Genomic DNA, 22,086 nt, shown 5'->3' with positions numbered 1-22,086 from the left:
AGTTCTTACAACTAGCCCATGAGATACCTTTGGCTGGCCACTTGAGTTTCAAGAAGACCAAGGAAAGGCTCTCACTCTACTTTTATTGGCCAAAGATGGGGGCCGAAGTAGATAGATATTGTAAGAGCTGCCATACCTGCCAGACTTCTGGTAAGGTCGGTTCCAAGAATGTGGCACCTTTAGTGCCTCTCCCAGTTGTGGGAGTCCCATTTGAGAGGGTAGGGATTGACATTGTTGGTCCCCTTGATCCTCCAACCTCCTCAGGCAACAGGTTTATCCTTGTTGTAGTAGACCATGCTACTAGGTACCCGGAGGCCATTCCTATGAGGACTGTTACAGCTCCGGCTGTGGCTAAGGCCCTCCTTGGTATTTTTACCAGGGTTGGGTTTCCTAAGGAGGTAATCTCTGACAGGGGGTCAAACTTTATGTCCCACTACATGAAGGCCATGTGGAAAACCTGTGGAGTTACCTACAAGTTCTCAACCGCCTACCACCCTCAGACAAACGGGTTGGTTGAAAGGTTTAACAGAACCATGAAGAGCATGATAGGTGCTTTGGAAGAACCCCTTAAGAAAAAGTGGGACCTTCTACTGCCATGCCTTCTCTTTGCTTATAGAGAAGTCCCTCAGGAGGGAGTAGGTTATTCTCCCTTTGAGCTTCTCTATGGCCATCCAGTCAGAGGTCCATTGGCCCTGATTAAGGAGGGGTTGGAAGGTGCTCCTCCCCTCAAGCCAGTCAGAGTGACTGACTATGTGATAGGTCTCCGGAGGAGAATGTCACACATGATGGCAGAAGCAAGTGACAACTTGAAAGCTGGTCAAGCCCTGGTCAAACATTGGCACGACCAGAAGGCTAACATGGTTGAGTTTACTCAAGACCAGCTTGTTCTAGTTATGCTCCCAACAAGGCAGAGGGCCTTGCAAGACAAATGGATGGGACCCTTCAAGGTTGTGGGAAAACTTGGAGAGGTCAACTATCTGGTGGATCTGGGCAGACCCAGGGAAGCTCCTAGAGTCTTCCACACCAACCGACTAAAAGCCTACATCTCCAGACCTGATGTAGGAGCCTTGCTCCTAGCTTCAGCTGCAGAGGAGGAAGAGAGTGAATCTCTCCCTGATCTCCTCAGAGGTGTACCTTTAGATGAAAAAGTTGAAGGAGTCAATCTCTCTTCAGACCTGACACCTGAGCAACAAGAGGAGTGCAAATCTATGTTAAATCAGTTTGCCTCCCTGTTCTCACTGTCACCAGGCTTGACCCCTTGGGGCCAGCATGAGATACTCACTGGTGACTGTCTGCCAGTCAAAAGCAGAGGATACAGAATGTCAGAACATATCAGAGCCCACATCAAAGGAGAGGTCAAGAAGATGCTTGATCTCGGGGTAATAGAACCCTCTACTAGTCCATGGTCTAGCCCAGTTGTGTTAGTACCAAAGGCAGGATCCAAAGACTTGAGATTCTGTGTGGACTATAGAGCTCTAAATGCAGTCACCAAGACTGATGCCCACCCTTTGCCCAGGACAGATGAGTTGGTGGATAAACTTGGTGCAGCCAAGTACCTCAGCACATTTGACCTGACGTCAGGCTATTGGCAAATAGCCCTGACAGACCATGCCAAGGAGAAAACTGCATTTTCAACCCCAGTTGGCTTGTACCAGTTTAAGGTCATGCCTTTTGGACTGAAAAACGCACCTGCCACATTCCAAAGGATGGTGAACCAAGTTCTGGCTGGGATGGAAGATTTCTGCATGGCATACTTGGATGACATTGCAGTCTTCAGCCACTCCTGGGAAGAACATGTGAACCACCTAGGCCATGTGTTGCAGGCTCTGAAACAGGCCCATTTGACAATCAAAGCCAGTAAGTGCCAGATTGGTCAAAGTAAAGTGGTCTACCTTGGACATGAGGTAGGAGGTGGAGAAATAAGGCCTTTGCCCAGCAAGATTGAAGCTGTGCAAAATTGGACAACACCAACTACTCAAACCCAAGTGAGAGCTTTTCTAGGCCTCACTGGGTATTACAGGAATTTCATTGAGAACTATGGGACCATAGCTTCTCCACTGAATGTAATCTCCTCTCCCAAATTCCCTAAAAAGGTGAAATGGAATGAGGAGTGCAATCAGGCCTTTGAAAAACTGAAGAGAGCTCTTTGCCAGGCTCCAGTATTGAGAGCTCCTGACTACCACCAACCTTTCATTGTACAAACTGATGCTTCCAATGTAGGTATAGGTGCAGTTCTAAGCCAACTGGATGAGAAGGGTAGGGAGCACCCCATTTGCTTCATCAGTAGGAAACTGAAGGATCCTGAGACAAGGTGGGCAACTATCGAAAGAGAATGCTTTGCTATTGTGTGGGCACTGAAGAAGTTTAGGCCATACTTGTATGGTTCTACTTTTGTTATTCAGACTGACCACCAACCCTTGAGATGGTTAATGCAAATGAAAGGGGAAAATCCAAAACTATTGAGATGGTCAATCTGCCTGCAAGGGTTTGATTTCACCATTGAGCACAGGTCAGGGTGTCACCATCAAAATGCTGATGGACTCTCTAGGATGTATATCATCGACTAGAGGTATGAGGTTCATCCAGGAGTGGATTAAATCCTCCTGTCCCTTAGTCTGGGGGGGGCGAGTGTTAGGGAGAATTCTCTGTTTAGGCTGAATTTCCCTACCTAGTGAGTCCCCCAGCAGCTTTGCTGGATTTCTGGGGTTTAATTTTTTTCTCCTGCCAAGAGTGAGACTCTTTTACCCTCACTCTTGGACATGTTGAAGTGTGTTTTCTTGGTTAAACCTTGTGTTGAATGGGCTATGGGGTCTTTTACTCCATAGGGCCTCATGTATTTTTGTGATGTGGGTCACACAGCACCCTCTGTGCCGTGACCCAGGGGTGTCCTAGGGACTCCCCAACATAGACTCCATACCCTGGGACTGACTACTGTCTCTCAGGGCATGTAAAGTCACCAAAGACTTTGCTAGTCTTGAATCCTGAACAGAACCAGTACAAACCATCATATTGTGGACGTACTGGCTGGGGCAATTCGATTGCCCCAGGGTCTGTTAGTCGAGGGGGCACGTCTCCGTCCCCCCTGATCGAGTTTTGGCTGGTGGCAGTGGAAACTACTTTTTATATTCGACCGCGAATATTTCCCTATGGGATTTCCCATTGTTTTAGGCTAACACATTTAATTATTTATTTACGGTAGCCTTAAACATACCACCGGTTTATATATTTATTTTTATAACTCCGGTTGGGACTTTTTGCCAAAACTTGATTCTAAAATGGCGTTGGTGTTCGCCTCTGTAACTCTGACCCAAAGTGGAGCCCTTTGTTCCACTTTTGGCGGGCTTCTCCACAGAAGCCCTCCAAAGTGGTGCCACTCTGTCTGGGGTACTTAGGAGGGGTGGAGGGGGATTTAGGCACCCTGGACTGAGTTACCTTGGTAACTCAAGTCGCACTCCGTCCTGATTGGCCCAAGTGGTGAGCCGCCCGGCTCACCACTTAGCATGGTTGAGTGACAGCTAGGCTGGGTGAATGGGGGTTTGCTGCATAAAAGCAGGGCTTTGGGGACTGGGACTTCAGAAGTCGCCACAGGACCAAGAATCCGACGAGGGAAGAGCTGAGCCGACCTGCTTCGACGACACCACCCGGTGGAGCCCTGCTGAACCGTCTCACCACTTTTTCCCGACGACCGAGGAGAACTCTTAACGGAGTGGCTCCTTCCCTTGACTGGTGGGGACAACCAGTTTTCGCCTTCTTTCCGTTCTTTGAGGTATCTCGTGGCCGCCTTGCCTGTGCCAAGCACCCCGGCAACCGGAATACCACACTTTACCCCCATACCGCGAAAGTCGGCACCAACCCTTTAACCGGAGGACTCCGCGGCTGGTTTCTTCCCGGGCAGTGCAACGACCCTCTTCTTCTGCTCTTCAGCGAGAACTTCTTCTCCCCTGACCGACGTCGAGCCCTGCTGCCACTGCCTGGAACAACTGCCACCGCTGGAGGATCCTTTCCGCTTAAGGTACTGTGTTCTGCCTGGCTTCCCTTGCTACCGACTGTACGGGGTAGATTTAGTCCCCGGCTTTCGAACCTGGGAGTGCCTGGGACACTTTGGCTAAACTTTCTGAGCCACTCTAACCTCTTTTTGACTCTTTGCAAGACTTTGAATCTCTAACTAACAGTGTGATCTTGGGCACATTTTCGCTCCGGCTACTCTAAGAGTGGGCCCTGCCTAGTGACTTTTGCTCACCTGTGACTTTATTCTTCTGTAAGCCTATTGCAAGTGCTCTGGACCTTAGAGTGGTGTGTCTAACCCATTTCTGCTTTTTCTCTCCCTTTCTTGGAAACTACTAGAGTGTCATCTAACGTTAAGCACTCACCTCTGTTTTAATTAAGTGGTGTTTTACCTAGAGTTGTCTAGATAGGAGAAAGGATTGAATCTACTTTCATTATAACTGTGTTGAAGTACTTTTACTATATTTTTGCTAGAGTGTTTTTAACTTATGTGTATTTTAAATAAATAACTATATACTTTTGAAACCAAGCTCTGGTCAGTGTTTGCTTGTGCTATTGTGTTTTGGTACATATTGTGTATACTTTACATACTGCCTAACTCTTCTTGAGAGAAGTCTGACTGCTCAGCCACAGCTACCAGGTAAATCTGGGTGGTACAGACTGCTACCAAAGGGGTTTACTGCTCTACCTGTAGTCTTAAATCTTTTGCAGTGTTCCCCAAGGGAACTGCACAGGTTTCTGCCTAACACTCCCTAGCCATGAAGATCTCCAGAGGAGTGAGAAGCCTCCCTAGCCATGAAGATCCCCGGGGGATTGAGGGACCTCCCTAGCCATGAAGATCTCCAGAGGATTGAGAGGCCTCCCTAGCCATGAAGATCCCCGGGGGATTGAGGGACCTCCCTAGCCATGAAGATCCCCGGGGGATTGAGGGGCCTCCCTAGCCATGAAGATCCCTGAGGGATTGAGGGGCCTCCCTAGCCATGAAGATCCCTGGGGGATTGAGGGGCCTCCCTAGCCATGAAGATCCCTGGGGGATTGAGGGACCTCCCTAGCCATGAAGATCTCCAGAGGAGTGAGAAGCCTCCCTAGCCATGAAGATCCCCGGGGGATTGAGGGACCTCCCTAGCCATGAAGATCCCCGGGGGATTGAGGGACCTCCCTAGCCATGAAGATCTCCAGAGGATTGAGAGGCCTCCCTAGGCATGAAGATCCCCGGGGGATTGAGGGGTCTCCCTAGCCATGAAGATCTCCAGGTGATTGAGGGGCCTCCCTAGCCATGAAGATCCCCGGGGGATTGAGGGACCTCCCTAGCCATGAAGATCTCCAGAGGATTGAGAGGCCTCCCTAGCCATGAAGGTCCCTGGGGGATTGAGGGGCCTCCCTAGGCATGAAGATCCCCGGGGGATTGAGGGGTCTCCCTAGCCATGAAGATCTCCAGAGGATTGAGAGGCCTCCCTAGCCATGAAGATCCCTGGGGGATTGAGGGGCCTCCCTAGCCATGAAGATCCCCGGGGGATTGAGGGGCCTCCCTAGCCATGAAGATCCCTGGGGGATTGAGGGGCCTCCCTAGCCATGAAGATCCCTGGGGGATTGAGGGGCCTCCCTAGGCATGAAGATCCCCGGGGGATTGAGGGACCTCCCTAGCCATGAAGATCTCCAGAGGATTGAGAGGCCTCCCTAGCCATGAAGATCCCTGGGGGATTGAGGGGCCTCCCTAGCCATGAAGATCCCCGGGGGATTGAGGGGCCTCCCTAGCCATGAAGATCCCTGGGGGATTGAGGGGCCTCCCTAGCCATGAAGATCCCTGGGGGATTGAGGGGCCTCCCTAGGCATGAAGATCCCCGGGGGATTGAGGGACCTCCCTAGCCATGAAGATCTCCAGAGGATTGAGAGGCCTCCCTAGCCATGAAGATCCCCAGGGGATTGAGGGGCCTCCCTAGCCATGAAGATCCCCGGGGGATTGAGGGGCCTCCCTAGCCATGAAGATCCCCGGGGGATTGAGGGGCCTCCCTAGCCATGAAGATCCCCGGGGGATTGAGGGGCCTCCCTAGCCATGAAGATCCCCGGGGGATTGAGGGGCCTCCCTAGCCATGAAGATCCCCGGGGGATTGAGGGGCATCCCTAGCCATGAAGATCCCTGGGGGATTGAGGGGCCTCCCTAGCCGTGAAGATCTCCAGAGGATTGAGAGGCCTCCCTAGCCATGAAGATCCCTGGGGGATTGATGGGCCTCCCTAGCCATGAAGATCCCCGGCGGACTGAGGGGCCTCCCTAGCCATGAAGATCCCTGGGGGATTGAGAGGCCTCCCTAGCCATGAAGATCCCCGGGGGATTGAGGGGCCTCCCTAGCCATGAAGATCCCCCGGGGATTGAGGGGCCTCCCTAGCCATGAAGATCCCCGGGGGATTGAGGGACCTCCCTAGCCATGAAGATCCCCGGGGGATTGAGGGGCCTCCCTAGCCATGAAGATCCCCGGGGGATTGAGGGGCCTCCCTAGCCATGAAGATCCCCGGGGGATTGAGGGACCTCCCTAGCCATGAAGACCCCCGGGGGATTGAGGGGCCTCCCTAGGCATGAAGATCCCCGGGGGATTAAGGGACCTCCCTAGCCATGAAGATCTCCAGAGGATTGAGAGGCCTCCCTAGCCTTGAAGATCCCCGGGGGATTGAGGGGCCTCCCTAGCCATGAAGATCCCCGGGGGATTGAGGGGTCTCCCTAGCCATGAAGATCCCCGGGGGATTGAGGGGCCTCCCTAGGCATGAAGATCCCCGGGGGATTGAGAGGCCTCCCTAGCCATGAAGATCCCTGGGGGATTGAGGGGCCTCCCTAGCCATGAAGATCCCTGGGGGATTGAGGGACCTCCCTAGCCATGAAGATCTCCAGAGGAGTGAGAAGCCTCCCTAGCCATGAAGATCCCCGGGGGATTGAGGGACCTCCCTAGCCATGAAGATCTCCAGAGGATTGAGAGGCCTCCCTAGCCATGAAGATCCCCGGGGGATTGAGGGACCTCCCTAGCCATGAAGATCCCCGGGGGATTGAGGGGCCTCCCTAGCCATGAAGATCCCTGAGGGATTGAGGGGCCTCCCTAGCCATGAAGATCCCTGGGGGATTGAGGGGCCTCCCTAGCCATGAAGATCCCTGGGAGATTGAGGGACCTCCCTAGCCATGAAGATCTCCAGAGGAGTGAGAAGCCTCCCTAGCCATGAAGATCCCCGGGGGATTGAGGGACCTCCCTAGCCATGAAGATCTCCAGAGGATTGAGAGGCCTCCCTAGGCATGAAGATCCCCGGGGGATTGAGGGGTCTCCCTAGCCATGAAGATCTCCAGGTGATTGAGCGACCTCCCTAGCCATGAAGATCCCTGGGGGATTGAGGGGCCTCCCTAGCCATGAAGATCCCCGGGGGATTGAGGGACCTCCCTAGCCATGAAGATCTCCAGAGGATTGAGAGGCCTCCCTAGCCATGAAGGTCCCTGGGGGATTGAGGGGCCTCCCTAGGCATGAAGATCCCCGGGGGATTGAGGGGTCTCCCTAGCCATGAAGATCTCCAGAGGATTGAGAGGCCTCCCTAGCCATGAAGATCCCTGGGGGATTGAGGGGCCTCCCTAGCCATGAAGATCCCCGGGGGATTGAGGGGCCTCCCTAGCCATGAAGATCCCTGGGGGATTGAGGGGCCTCCCTAGCCATGAAGATCCCCGGGGGATTGAGGGGCCTCCCTAGGCATGAAGATCCCCGGGGGATTGAGGGACCTCCCTAGCCATGAAGATCTCCAGAGGATTGAGAGGCCTCCCTAGCCATGAAGATCCCTGGGGGATTGAGGGGCCTCCCTAGCCATGAAGATCCCCGGGGGATTGAGGGGCCTCCCTAGCCATGAAGATCCCTGGGGGATTGAGGGGCCTCCCTAGCCATGAAGATCCCTGGGGGATTGAGGGGCCTCCCTAGGCATGAAGATCCCCGGGGGATTGAGGGACCTCCCTAGCCATGAAGATCTCCAGAGGATTGAGAGGCCTCCCTAGCCATGAAGATCCCCGGGGGATTGAGGGACCTCCCTAGCCATGAAGATCCCCAGGGGATTGAGGGGCCTCCCTAGCCATGAAGATCCCCGGGGGATTGAGGGGCCTCCCTAGCCATGAAGATCCCCGGGGGATTGAGGGGCCTCCCTAGCCATGAAGATCCCCGGGGGATTGAGGGGCCTCCCTAGCCATGAAGATCCCCAGGGGATTAAGGGGCCTCCCTAGCCATGAAGATCCCCGGGGGATTGAGGGGCATCCCTAGCCATGAAGATCCCCGGGGGATTGAGGGGCCTCCCTAGCCGTGAAGATCTCCAGAGGATTGAGAGGCCTCCCTAGCCATGAAGATCCCCGGGGGATTGATGGGCCTCCCTAGCCATGAAGATCCCCGGCGGACTGAGGGGCCTCCCTAGCCATGAAGATCCCTGGGGGATTGAGAGGCCTCCCTAGCCATGAAGATCCCCGGGGGATTGAGGGGCCTCCCTAGCCATGAAGATCCCCCGGGGATTGAGGGGCCTCCCTAGCCATGAAGATCCCCGGGGGATTGAGGGACCTCCCTAGCCATGAAGATCCCCAGGGGATTGAGGGGCCTCCCTAGCCATGAAGATCCCCGGGGGATTGAGGGGCCTCCCTAGCCATGAAGATCCCCGGGGGATTGAGGGACCTCCCTAGCCATGAAGACCCCCGGGGGATTGAGGGGCCTCCCTAGGCATGAAGATCCCCGGGGGATTGAGGGACCTCCCTAGCCATGAAGATCTCCAGAGGATTGAGAGGCCTCCCTAGCCATGAAGACCCCCGGGGGATTGAGGGGCCTCCCTAGCCATGAAGATCCCCGGGGGATTGAGGGGCCTCCCTAGCCATGAAGATCCCCGGGGGATTGAGGGGCCTCCCTAGCCATGAAGATCCCCGGGGGATTGAGGGGCCTCCCTAGCCATGAAGATCCCCGGGGGATTGAGAGGCCTCCCCAGCCATGAAGATCCCTGGGGGATTGAGGGGCCCATCTAGCCATGATTCTCTCTGCTTTGGGGTACGTAGGTTTAGGTACACTTGCACCTTGAGAAGATCCTTTTCAGAAGCGGTAGCTACTCATTAGAATTCTCTGCTGACTTCAGAACATTTCTGTGTACCTGGGATTTAGGAAAGCTCTGAAAACATGGCTTTGGAATACTGCTTTATGAATTCTAATTCTATTCTAATTTATTTTCGTATAGCGCCAACTAACCCGCAGGCCTCAGAGCGCTTAAACGGAGAGTACAGCATAAAGCAAATAAAGGAGGGCAGCAGCAGGGAGCATCAGCCTGCGATACTCAACGGGTAGTCCGTGTAGCAAACGACTTACATGAAGAGGAGAGTCTTAAGGGCTTTCCAGAAATTGGGCCAGAGATGGCATTTGTCTAATAGACAAAGGGAGACCATTCCAGATTCTGCGCCCCCGGGCATCAAAGCTCAGGTGTCCCATATTTCGTGAATGATTTTTAATCCGCCTTTTTTCATGATCCGTTTCATACTTTTTAACCTAAATGTGCTACTAATCATTATATTTAGTTTGTACTTGTTATCATACATGTATTTTGAAGAGCGCGCTGATGCTTTTGTCATGTCTGCGCTCCATAAGAATGATTAATAAATAAATGAATAAGTTTCCGCAGGTCACCTCAATTTCGTGTTCTTCGTCCCATTCTTTGAGGTTATTGAGACAGGTCTGGCATCTACTGTCCGAGGAGAACTGTCCCATTATTGCTTCGTCAAATATTGGCACAAATATGGGTTATTGTAACGTTCTCCTCCGGGGAGCAAAGAAGAGCCTTCTGCAGCCCGCATTGCCCCCCACACTCCCTGGCAGGAGTGCACACATGTCACCTGTTCTTAGGAAGACCACACTTTCTCCCAGTACATTAGGGTTAGCAAGAAAGCGTCAAGCTACAGTGCCCTACTATAGATGCAGCAAAGGAGCCCTTGGGCGCTCGTTTCAGTTCTGGGTCTTGAGGCGATTTGTAGTTGCAGGCCATTGCTGTTCTTTAGAAGTAACTAAAGACCTTTCTCTTCCATTAATACCTTATACCATCTATTGTTATCATTTGGTCTTTGTCCCCGAGTAGAGTTAAAGGCTCTCCTTGCATCATCGCCCGCTTCTGTCCTGTAGCTCTTTGAGTTCGTTTGCTCCAAGCGCTTAAATAACCGTTTCTATTAGCACTTTAAGGTCACACCCGTGAGCTGCACTGCCAACCAGTCCTTCTAGATGAACAATGCGTGGCTCGTCTGGACCATGATGGCAGCCCAGCAAAATGGTTCCTTACTGAATGGGTGCTTCCCGCCCGTGAGGGAGACTTACATTAAGTCTGTCCTTTATGCAGACAGAGCTGGGAATGGGTTGGGGAGCCCTGCCGACCTGCCACAAACCTCCTCCCGGTCCTGCAGCACAGAGCAGAGGCGGCCCCCAGCCCTCAGGACCATCCTAGCCCAATCCGGCCACACACAGTCCATGTGGTAAAGTCACATGACAACTCATACTCAGTGAGTGCAGTGCGCCAATGTATTGCCTTATGACCACATCAGAGTGCATGAGAGTAAAGTAAACTTACAGCTCCCGTTGAACCAGTAGAGCACAGCACACAGACATGGACAACGTGTTCATATATAGTAACACCGGCTCACCACAACCGCCCACACCTGAAATATCCCCACAGCTCCTGTAGAACTAGCGGAGCACAGCACACAGACATGGACAGCGTGTTCATATAGTAACACCGGTTCACCACAACCGTCCACACCTGAAATATCCCCACAGCTCCTGTAGAACTAGCGGAGCACAGCACACAGACATGGACAACGTGTTCATATAGTAACACCGGTTCACCACAACCGCCCACACCTGAAATATCCCCACAGCTCCTGTAGGACCAGCAAAGCACAGCACACAGACATGGACAGCGTGTTCATATAGTAACATCGGCTCCCCACAACCGAAATATCCCCACAGCTCCCGTTGAACCAGCAGAGCACAGCACACAGACATGGACAACGTGTTCATATGGTAATACCGGCTCCCCACAACCGCCCACACCTGAAATATCCCCACAGCTCCCGTTGAACCAGCAGCGCACAGCACACAGACATGGACAGCGTGTTCATATAGTAACACCGGCTCCCCACAACCGTCCACACCTGAAATATCCCCACAGCTCCCGTTGAACCAGCAGCGCACAGCACACAGACATGGACAGCGTGTTCATATAGTAACACCGGCTCACCACAACCGCCCACACCTGAAATATCCCCACAGCTCCCATTGAACCAGCAAAGCACAGCACACAGACATGGACAACGTGTTCATATAGTAACACCGGCTCCCCACAACCGTCCACACCTGAAATATCCCCACAGCTCCTGTAGAACTAGCGGAGCACAGCACACAGACACGGACAACGTGTTCATATAGTAACATCGGCTCCCCACAACCGTCCACACCTGAAATATCCCCACAGCTCCCGTTGAACCAGCAGAGCACAGCACACAGACATGGACGTGTTCATATAGTAACACCAGCTCACCACAACCGCCCACACCTGAAATATCCCCACAGATCCCGTTGAACCAACAGAGCACAGCACACAGACATGGACAACGTGTTCATATAGTAACACCGGCTCCCCACAACCGTCCACACCTGAAATATCCCCACAGCTCCTGTAGAACTAGCGGAGCACAGCACACAGACCTGGACAAAGTGTTCATATAGTAACACCGGCTCCCCACAACCGTCCACACCTGAAATATCCCCACAGCTCCTGTAGAACTAGCGGAGCACAGCACACAGACATGGACAACGTGTTCATATAGTAACACCGGCTCCCCACAACCGTCCACACCTGAAATATCCCCACAGCTCCTGTAGAACTAGCGGAGCACAGCACACAGACATGGACAACGTGTTCATATAGTAACACCGGCTCCCCACAACCGTCCACACCTGAAATATCCCCACAGCTCCCGTGGAACCAGCAGAGCACAGCACACAGACATGGACAGCGTGTTCATATAGTAACACCGGCTCACCACAACCGCCCACACCTGAAATATCCCCACAGCTCCCATTGAACCAGCAGAGCACAGCACACAGACATGGACGTGTTCATATAGTAACACCAGCTCACCACAACCGCCCACACCTGAAATATCCCCACAGATCCCGTTGAACCAACAGAGCACAGCACACAGACATGGACAACGTGTTCATATAGTAACACCGGCTCCCCACAACCGTCCACACCTGAAATATCCCCACAGCTCCTGTAGAACTAGCGGAGCACAGCACACAGACATGGACAACGTGTTCATATAGTAACACCGGCTCCCCACAACCGTCCACACCTGAAATATCCCCACAGCTCCTGTAGAACTAGCGGAGCACAGCACACAGACATGGACAACGTGTTCATATAGTAACACCGGCTCCCCACAACCGTCCACACCTGAAATATCCCCACAGCTCCTGTAGAACTAGCGGAGCACAGCACACAGACATGGACAACGTGTTCATACAGTAACACCGGCTCCCCACAACCGTCCACACCTGAAATATCCCCACAGCTCCTGTAGAACTAGCGGAGCACAGCACACAGACATGGACAACGTGTTCATATAGTAACACCGGCTCCCCACAACCGTCCACACCTGAAATATCCCCACAGCTCCTGTAGAACTAGCGGAGCACAGCACACAGACATGGACAACGTGTTCATATAGTAACACCGGCTCCCCACAACCGTCCCCACAACCGTCCACACCTGAAATATCCCCACAGCTCCATCAGACCTCTTTTCTCCCATCCCGCTCTTTCCATATATTCATAATGATAAAGGGCACAGAGGTCAGCACTGGCAACCACAACCCAGGACACCATCGCATCTGCTTCCTCTTATCCCTTCCTAGCACCAACACTCTGTCCATGACCCTCACTCACACTGTGCATAAGTGGTTGGCTCTGTGCCACTCTGACAGGCCCCTCCCAACCCTGGAAACATTGCCTAAGCACCGGAAGAGGGGGGACAGAAAGGAATCTGCGGACACATCTCTGTGCAATTACTCGGAAGTCAGGCTCTCGGATCAGAAGTGCTGCAAACATGTTGCCTCTCTACTGCAGCCCCTCTATCTCCAACAGAAAGTGTACTAAAGGACCCTACAACCTCTACAATGTGTACTGAGCCACTACTCCTTTGCAAACAACATTTCTTCTTCGAGACTGGAAACCACAAAGGAAACAAGCATAGAACCACAACTACAACATAACTACCTCCCCCCACCATCTGACAACTCGAGGTAATGCCAACTAACCATTGTGGTAGATCCGACCTAGGAGAAGGACAAGAAGGCGTGGTTCAAGGCCTCAACTAACCCCAATAGCCAAGATGAAGGGTTTCCCTAACTTCAAAGAAAACAAACTGGTGCTCGTCAGGGAGCCTCACAAAAATTCTGTCTTCTGTCCAAACTTATTCTATCCTGGGCTCGCCCTCAGAGGGGCCTTAAGGGGGGCGAGCCGGACGACTGCCCAGGGTGCCACGCCCCCCCAGGGCGCCATTAACCCCTGCCACGCCAGCTCAGGGGAGTCTTTCAAGGGCTCCCCCGAGCTGGCGTAGTGGCAGAAGGCGTGGCAGGCACCCCATTGTTATTAAATGCGCCCGAGGTGGTGGAGCGCATATAATAACAATATGGTGCTGATGCCCGAGCTAGGAGGTTAAAAAAAAGGCACATCTTGGCCCCGCCCCCTGTTGACCAGGGGCGGGTAGGGGGTTTGAAGGGGGGCGCCAATTCGCCCAAGGCACTACTGCCCCTAAGGCCGGCCCTGCTCGCCCTACCGCTAATAAACTAAAAAACATAAACCTTGCCTAAGTAAGTTTTCTCCCACTCTACTTGGCTTCTGGTGGAGGGTTTCTGACTGCCGCCCAAATGTGTGCTTGGCTCATCTAGATCCTGCTTGCCCTGTCCCCTAGTGGATTTCAAGCACAGTGGGCTCACCTCCCTTGTCCCTTGGGATTGTCACATCATGTCTTGCCAGCTCACACTCTTGCTGAGAGGAATTTACAACACGCAAGGGCCGAAAAATACAGCCAATAGTATTGCACAACCCCAGAGAGCGCTCCACTAGCCTATGGTGAGAACGTATACACCCTAAAAACAGAAAACACGCCACAATCTTTAGTTACGTATGTGAGATGAGCTCTCCTACAACAGATGAGGGGGAATTGGCACACATCCTCCAGGTAGAACTCTAACATTGTGGCTACAACCGGAGGATTCAACACTCCTGGAGTAAAAACAAAAGGAGGGAAGAAAAGTGATTGTGATGGTATTGTAGAGTGTTATAATGCACCAAATAAATGAATAAAGATCCCAACCATCAACAGCTGCAGCCCTGCCCAGAAATATGAAGGACCTGCGGCAGGAAGGTGAAAGGTCGGTGGATCTCCCAGGAACTCCACTGATATTGTCCAGAAAACCAAACAATCTCAAACAAGTGCATGTCCAGCACACTCCCAAACCAAACAACTGGAGATGGGCAACGCCCCTGACAACAGGTAACACAACATCTAGGCATGTTGCACATCTTTACTGATCTGCTATATCGGAATATGTGCACGGCCCGCCCCGCATTACAGACACCATGAAGCGGCGACACTGTGACACGGATCACAGGAAGAAATGCCGGCCAGTTGGCGAGCATTCTTCCGGTCCAGAACACTGAAATGTGCAAATGCAGCTGGTGGCTACTGATGCAAGTATCTGGTGGTCTTCAAACACACTTGCCCTCAATTGGCCTGCCCATCTCCCAAATTTCAGAAAAGCTACAAAAAAACATAGAAGACGATACACAGGATTGCACAACGTCCTGGTCCCTGCTATTGAATTCTACTGATCGGGTCATTGCCCCTCATTTGCCAATTAAAATGAATGGCTGTTGTGAGAAACCTGAAGGTCCCTGGGGATCCGTCATCCAGGTGGACAGGACATGGCCATCGCTATTGGATCCAGTTCCTGGGGGTGGACCAGTGTGAGAGGATCACCTGGATGGGGGGGTCCTTAGGGAGTGGGACACTGATGGGTGACACACGGTATCTATCCCCCTTCTTTCAACACCTTTTCCCTTTCCTACCACGTAGGATATTCCAAAACACTACTCCCTCTTTTCCGACACGAACACTTTCGCACAACACGAAAGACAACAGACTAACACCAGAGCCGTTTACCTGACATGTCCCAATACAAGGGTCATGCAGTCAGGCAAATCACCAGAATCACACACACCTGACAGCCCTTTCCTTTCCCCCACAGGGATAAAAAGTGGAGCAGAAGAGCACAGGACAAGCAAGGCAGACCGCACAACATGAGAGATAACTCAGCACGGCAGTTCAAGAGGAGGGCAAAAAACAGCGCATACCGAGAGGGTAACAAGGAGAGAAGCGATCTTGCCCTTTCCAAACAAGGCCCACGAAACCTCAGCACATGGAAACATAAGACCCCAAACAATAGCCAGCGTGAGTTGCAGCAGGTGTCAGCAGTACACAAAACCCTCCTTCACGGATTACCAATCTAGGGAGATACGCTTGTCTCAGTGGTAACAACCTTGACTCCAAAGAAAAGGAAAGCCAAGCGGTTCATCACAGTCGGTGAGTCGAGGGGAGAGTCGATAACAAACCGAACTGCGTTGAACGCAAAAAGTAGCAAACGGCTGGTTTGAACTGTGAAAGACCAATTGATGAAAAGGGGGGGAAACCAGCAACAGAGGAGTCGGGTACCACTGGGGTGCTTACACAGGAAACTCTGGGCGATTACACAATGGGAGAAACTACCACAACCGGAAGACCTTGGGAAAAGGCTAAGAGGGGTCAAAGTGGTCCTACAGGGGTCTTGAAAAATCCTCTGTACCATCGAAAGTCTTTGACCTACAGATAATTTAAAGGAGAGGGACGTGAATGCCTCTAAGTGAAACTAGCATAGTGGACCGTTTGGTAAAAGTTGGCAAGAGTGAACGCCGTGGAGGGATGCTAACGAGAAGAGGCGAAGTCTAAAGTCCCTAGTGGGCTGTTTGGTAAAAGTTATCAAGAGTGAACACGGCAGAGGGATGCTAACGAAAACTGGCGAGGCCTGAAGTCCCTATGAACAGAGTGCTGACCGGAGTAAACTAACCGAAGGATGCCCACAGTGCACTGTTTTGCACAACGTGGCAGAGTGAACCCGGCAGAGGGAGGCCGACAAACGGGGTGAACCCTGAGGAACTGTTTAAAAAGAAATTAAGACTTGGGGAAAGTATGAAAAGCCATAGTGAACCCGAAGAAGGGAGGCTGACGTCTGAAAGGGGTCCGAGCCTGGCAGAGGGAGATCCAGGGGGTGGAAAGCCCCACCGTTCATTTGGAGAGGTACTATTTGTTTGTTTGTTTTGCTGAATACATCAGGCCTTCTTTATTGAAAAGAAACTCAACCATCGAAGAACTGTTAGCCGATATGGAACTGTCGACTCATGCTGGGAAGGCTTGAGTGTGTGCTGTGCTCAGGGGATCCACCTTGTCTTGCAAAATTCCAAATCCATTTTGCTCCCAGAATCCTGAGCTCTTAGAGAAAAGAGTAGTGCCCGTGGGCCTCGGACCCCTCGTCCCTGTAACTGTCATCCCCAGATCTTTGTGCCCCAGAAGACAGACAGAGTGACAGAAAGCAGGCGGGCTAGCGGACTGTCCACAGGGGTCCGGAACCCAGAAGAGGAGCAGGACAGACTAACACAGTCATTTTACCCGCATTAATGGCGTGGGCGCCACATACCCCACTTTATGCCTTCTAAGACATTGCTTCCCAGTCCTCCCCCATCCTCACACTGGGCTCCTACGGATTTCCCCCTAAGAAACGTCTGTGGGAATGCTTTGGCATGAAACGTGTGTGACATGCCATCAACATAACACAAAATCATACTCCTTTTGCCACTCCTGTTCCATCCTATCCCATTTCATCTTTCCTTCTAATAATATCATTCAACCTTAGTGTGGCATAAGCACTTAAGAAAAACAGCCACTACACAAGGTCACCTTGGCATGTGGACGTACAGCCTATGTGGAACATGGACACAAGGTCACCTTGGCATGTGGACGTACAGCCTCTGTTGCACATAGACAGAAGGTCACCTTGGCATGTGGACGTACAGCCTCTGTTGCACATAGACAGAAGGTCACCTTGGCATGTGGACGTACAGCCTCTGTGGCACATGGACACAAGGTCACCTTGGCATGTGGACGTACAGCCTCTGTTGCACATAGACAGAAGGTCACCTTGGCATGTGGACGTACAGCCTCTGTGGCACATGGACACAAGGTCACCTTGGCATGTGGACGTACAGCCTCTGTTGCACATAGACAGAAGGTCACCTTGGCATGTGGACGTACAGCCTCTGTGGCACATGGACACAAGGTCACCTTGGCATGTGGATGTACATACTCTGCAGCAAATGCAGAGACTCATACAGTCAGTTCCCTGCTCCTGTCTCCACACACACAATTAGGCAGGCATAAGATGTTCAAGCAGGTTCTCCTTACCTCGCGCTTCCTCCAAGCTTCAAGGACACCTTCCCTAGGGGCTTGTCCAACTCATCATGGAGGAGGTAGATGTCTTCCGGACCCAGCCCAAACTTTTCAGCTACCGAAAGCAAGAAAAAGTACATTATACATTGCTATGTTAGAAAGCACTTGTAAAGAGCAATGTTCGCTATTGGATGGCCTCTTTGGGGCCGACAACTCTCTAGGTGGGCAAGATAATGTTCGCTACCGGAGGTTTTCCTTCAGGGAACAGTAACCACACTGATCTCATTCTCCCAGACTATTCATCACCACTTACCTGGACACTCATGGACTCAGCCACCCCTATGCAGACTGGGTCCCACAGCCGTCGCAGCACAGAAACAGCGTTCTATCTTCCTCAAATATGTCTCTATTGTCATCCTCCACCATCTTACTGCTGCCTTCGGCAATGTTTACTACCCATCCCTCTTCCTGACTGTCTCTCGCCTGTTTCTATTTCTATGGTTCCTTTTGTAAAGCGCTGCTCACACCATTCCAATGACTGGGTAAGGTGTACTTCCTGGACTGAGAACGGTCTCCACCTAGCCCTCTGCTTCCAGGGTACTGCTCTCACCTAGATTGCCCCCTGTTTATCGGATTACTCAATCTTCATCTGCCATTCCTCTACTTGTCAGGGTCCCACATGGGTCTGTTATTGGGGTTCTTCTAATCACTTTCTAAAGCTTGTATTTAGGGGGAGGGTGTTTGGATCACCTCTTTCACAATTACCCTTCATTTACCCGAGAGGTTTTCCCGCATCACTGGATGGTGCCCCAATCTTAGATGCTTCGTTCCTCCAAGACAGAGGTGATCTACCTTCCAGCAAGCCCTCCTCCTCCCTATTCTTTTTCTTTCCCCCTCCCCCCATTCCCTCTGGCTCATAACCTGCGCAATCATTTTGGGAGCGCCCTGGAACTACAGCAGTTCATTACTTCTGCCTGTACAGCTGCTAATATTTAAAGCTTCACAACCTCTAGAAAGTCAACTCCATTCTCACTGGTCACTCTAAGACTCAGCTCCACCCTTGTACTCTGCAGGCTGCACCACTGCCCCAGCCTTCCCATGGGACAGTCTCTCCATGCACTGCAGGCTGCACCACTGCTCCAGCCTTCCCATGGGACAGCCTCTCCATACTCTGCAGGCTGCACCACTGCCCCAGCCTTCCCATGGGACAGCCTCTCCATGCACTGCAGACTGCACCACTGCTCTAGCCTTCCCATGGGCCTCTCCATGCGCTGCAGGCTGCGCCACTGCTCCAGCCTTCCCATGGGACAGCCTCTCCATGCGCTGCAGGCTGCGCCACTGCTCCAGCCTTCCCATGGGACAGCCTCTCCATGCGCGGCAGGCTGCGCCACTGCTCCAGCCTTCCCATGGGACAGCCTCTCCATGCACTGCAGGCTGCGCCACTGCTCAAGCCTTCCCATGGGACAGCCTCTCCATACTCTGCAGGCTGCGCCACTGCTCCAGCCTTCCCATGGGACAGCGTCTGCGCCACTGCCCCAGCCTTCTCATGGGACAGCCTCTCCATGCGCTGCAGGCTGCACCACTGCTCCACCCTTCCCATGGGACAGCCTCTCCATGCTCTGCAGGCTGCGCCACTGCCCCAGCCTTCCCATGGGACAGCCTCTCCGTACTCTGCAGGCTGCGCCACTGCCCCAGCCTTCCCATGGGACAGCCTCTCCGTACTCTGCAGGCTGCGCCACTGCCCCAGCCTTCCCATGGGACAGCCTCTCCGTGCACTGCAGGCTGCGCCACTGCCCCAGCCTTCCCATGGGACAGCCTCTCCGTGCTCTGCAGGCTGCGCCACTGCCCCAGCCTTTCCATGGGACAGCCTCTCCATACTCTGCAGGCTGCGCCACTGCCCCAGCCTTCCCATGGGACAGCCTCTCCATGCGCTGCAGGCTGCGCCACTGTTCCAGCCTGCCCATGGGACAGCCTCTCCATGCGCTGCAGGCTGCACCACTGTTCCAGCCTGCCCATGGGACAGCCTCTCCATGCTCTGCAGGCTGCACCACTGCTCCAGCCTTCCCATGGGACAGCCTCTCCATGCTCTGCAGGCTGCACCACTGCTCCAGCCTTCCCATGGGACAGCCTCTCCATACTCTGCAGGCTGCACCACAGCTCCAGCCTTCCCATGGGACAGCCTCTCCATACTCTGCAGGCTGCAGCACTGCTCCAGCCTTCCCATGGGACAGCCTCTCCATACTCTGCAGGCTGCGCCACTGCTCCAGCCTTCTCATGGGACAGAGTCTCCATGCACTGCAGGCTGCGCCACTGCTCCAGCCTTCTCATGGGGCAGCCTCTCCATACTCTGCAGGCTGCACCACTGCCCCAGCCTTCCCATGGGACAGCCTCTCCATACTCTGCAGGCTGCACCACTGCCCCAGCCTTCCCATGGGACAGCCTCTCCATACTCTGCAGGCTGCACCACTGCCCCAGCCTTCCCATGGGACAGTCTCTCCATACTCTGCAGGCTGCACCACTGCCCCAGCCTTCCCATGGGACAGCCTCTCCATGCGCTGCAGGCTGCACCACCGTTCCAGCCTGCCCATGGGACAGCCTCTCCATGCGCTGCAGGCTGCACCACCGTTCCAGCCTGCCCATGGGACAGTCTCCATGCGCTGCAGGCTGCACCACCGCTCCAGCCTGCCCATGGGACAGTCTCTCCATGCTCTGCAGGCTGCACCACCGCTCCAGTCTTCCCATGGGACAGTCTCTCCATGCTCTGCAGGCTGCACCACCGCTCCAGCCTTCCCATGGGACAGCCTCTCCATAATCTGCAGGCTGCACCACCGCTCCAGCCTTCCCATGGGACAGCGTCTCCATGCTCTGCAGGCTGCAGCACCGCTCCAGCCTTCCCATGGGACAGCCTCTCCATGCTCTGCAGGCTGCACCACCGCTCCAGCCTTCCCATGGGACAGCCTCTCCATAGTCTGCAGGCTGCACCACCGCTCCAGCCTTCTCATGGGACAGCCTCTCCATACTCTGCAGGCTGCACCACTGCTCCAGCCTTCCCATGGGAGAGCGTCTCCATGCTCTGCAGGCTGCACCACTGCTCGAGCCTTCCCATGGGAGAGCCTCTCCATGCTCTGCAGGCTGCACCACTGCTCCAGCCTTCCCATGGGACAGCGTCTCCATGCTCTGCAGGCTGCACCACTGCTCCAGCCTGCCCATGGGACAGCCTCTCCATGCTCTGCAGGCTGCACCACTGCTCCAGCCTTCTCCTGGGACAGCGTCTCCATACTCTCCAGGCTGCACCACTGCTCCAGCCTGCCCATGGGACAGCCTCTCCATGCTCTGCAGGCTGCACCACTGCTCCAGTCTTCTCATGGGACAGCCTCTCCATACTCTGTAGGCTGCACCACTGCTCCAGCCTTCTCATGGGACAGCCTCTCCATGCTCTGCAGGCTGCACCACTGCTCCAGCCTTCCCATGGGAGAGCGTCTCCATGCTCTGCAGGCTGCACCACTGCTCGAGCCTTCCCATGGGACAGCCTCTCCATGCTCTGCAGGCTGCACCACTGCTCCAGCCTTCCCATGGGACAGCGTCTCCATGCTCTGCAGGCTGCACCACTGCTCCAGCCTGCCCATGGGACAGCCTCTCCATGCTCTGCAGGCTGCACCACTGCTCCAGCCTTCTCCTGGGACAGCGTCTCCATACTCTGCAGGCTGCACCACTGCTCCAGCCTGCCCATGGGACAGTCTCTCCATGCTCTGCAGGCTGCACCACTGCTCCAGTCTTCTCATGGGACAGCCTCTCCATGCTCTGTAGGCTGCACCACTGCTCCAGCCTTCTCATGGGACAGCCTCTCCATGCTCTGCAGGCTGCACCACTGCTCCAGCCTTCCCATGGGAGAGCGTCTCCATGCTCTGCAGGCAGCACCACTGCTCCAGCCTTCCCATGGGGCAGCCTCTCCATGCTCTGCAGGCTGCACCACTGCTCCAGCCTTCTCATGGGACAGCCTCTCCATGCTCTGCAGGCTGCACCACTGCTCCAGCCTTCCCATGGGAGAGCCTCTCCATGCTCTGCAGGCTGCACCACTGCTCCAGCCTTCCCATGGGAGAGCGTCTCCATGCTCTGCAGGCTGCACCACTGCTCCAGCCTTCCCATGGGACAGCCTCTCCATGCTCTGCAGGCTGCACCACTGCTCCAGCCTTCTCCTGGGACAGCGTCTCCATACTCTGCAGGCTGCACCACTGCTCCAGTCTTCTCATGGGACAGCCTCTCCATACTCTGTAGGCTGCACCACTGCTCCAGCCTTCTCATGGGACAGCCTCTCCATGCTCTGCAGGCTGCACCACTGCTCCAGCCTTCCCATGGGAGAGCGTCTCCATGCTCTGCAGGCTGCACCACTGCTCCAGCCTTCCCATGGGAGAGCCTCTCCATACTCTGCAGGCTGCACCACTGCTCCAGCCTTCCCATGGGACAGCCTCTCCATGCGCTGCAGGCTGCACCACTGCTCCAGTCTCTCCAGTCCTT

The 22,086-nt window shown here is 53.9% G+C and overlaps 1 protein-coding gene across 1 annotated transcript in view; it reads right to left on the bottom strand.

The window, feature by feature from the left end:
* PTRH1 (peptidyl-tRNA hydrolase 1 homolog) overlaps window positions 1-22,086 on the bottom strand; it is a 336,615-nt gene that overhangs the window by 48,386 nt on the left and 266,143 nt on the right. Inside the window, exon 3 of the mRNA XM_069609139.1 lies at window positions 17,587-17,686. Within this exon, the coding sequence (XP_069465240.1) occupies window positions 17,587-17,686 (100 nt within the window). The remainder of the gene's footprint in view (window positions 1-17,586; window positions 17,687-22,086) is intronic.

Source organism: Ambystoma mexicanum, chromosome 8 (assembly GCF_040938575.1).
Source record: "Ambystoma mexicanum isolate Mex_15411 chromosome 8, UKY_AmexF1_1, whole genome shotgun sequence".
NCBI classification, from domain to species: domain Eukaryota; kingdom Metazoa; phylum Chordata; class Amphibia; order Caudata; family Ambystomatidae; genus Ambystoma; species Ambystoma mexicanum.
The sequence above is the reverse complement of the archived record's forward strand: the minus strand, read 5'-3'. Positions and strand labels throughout refer to the sequence as shown.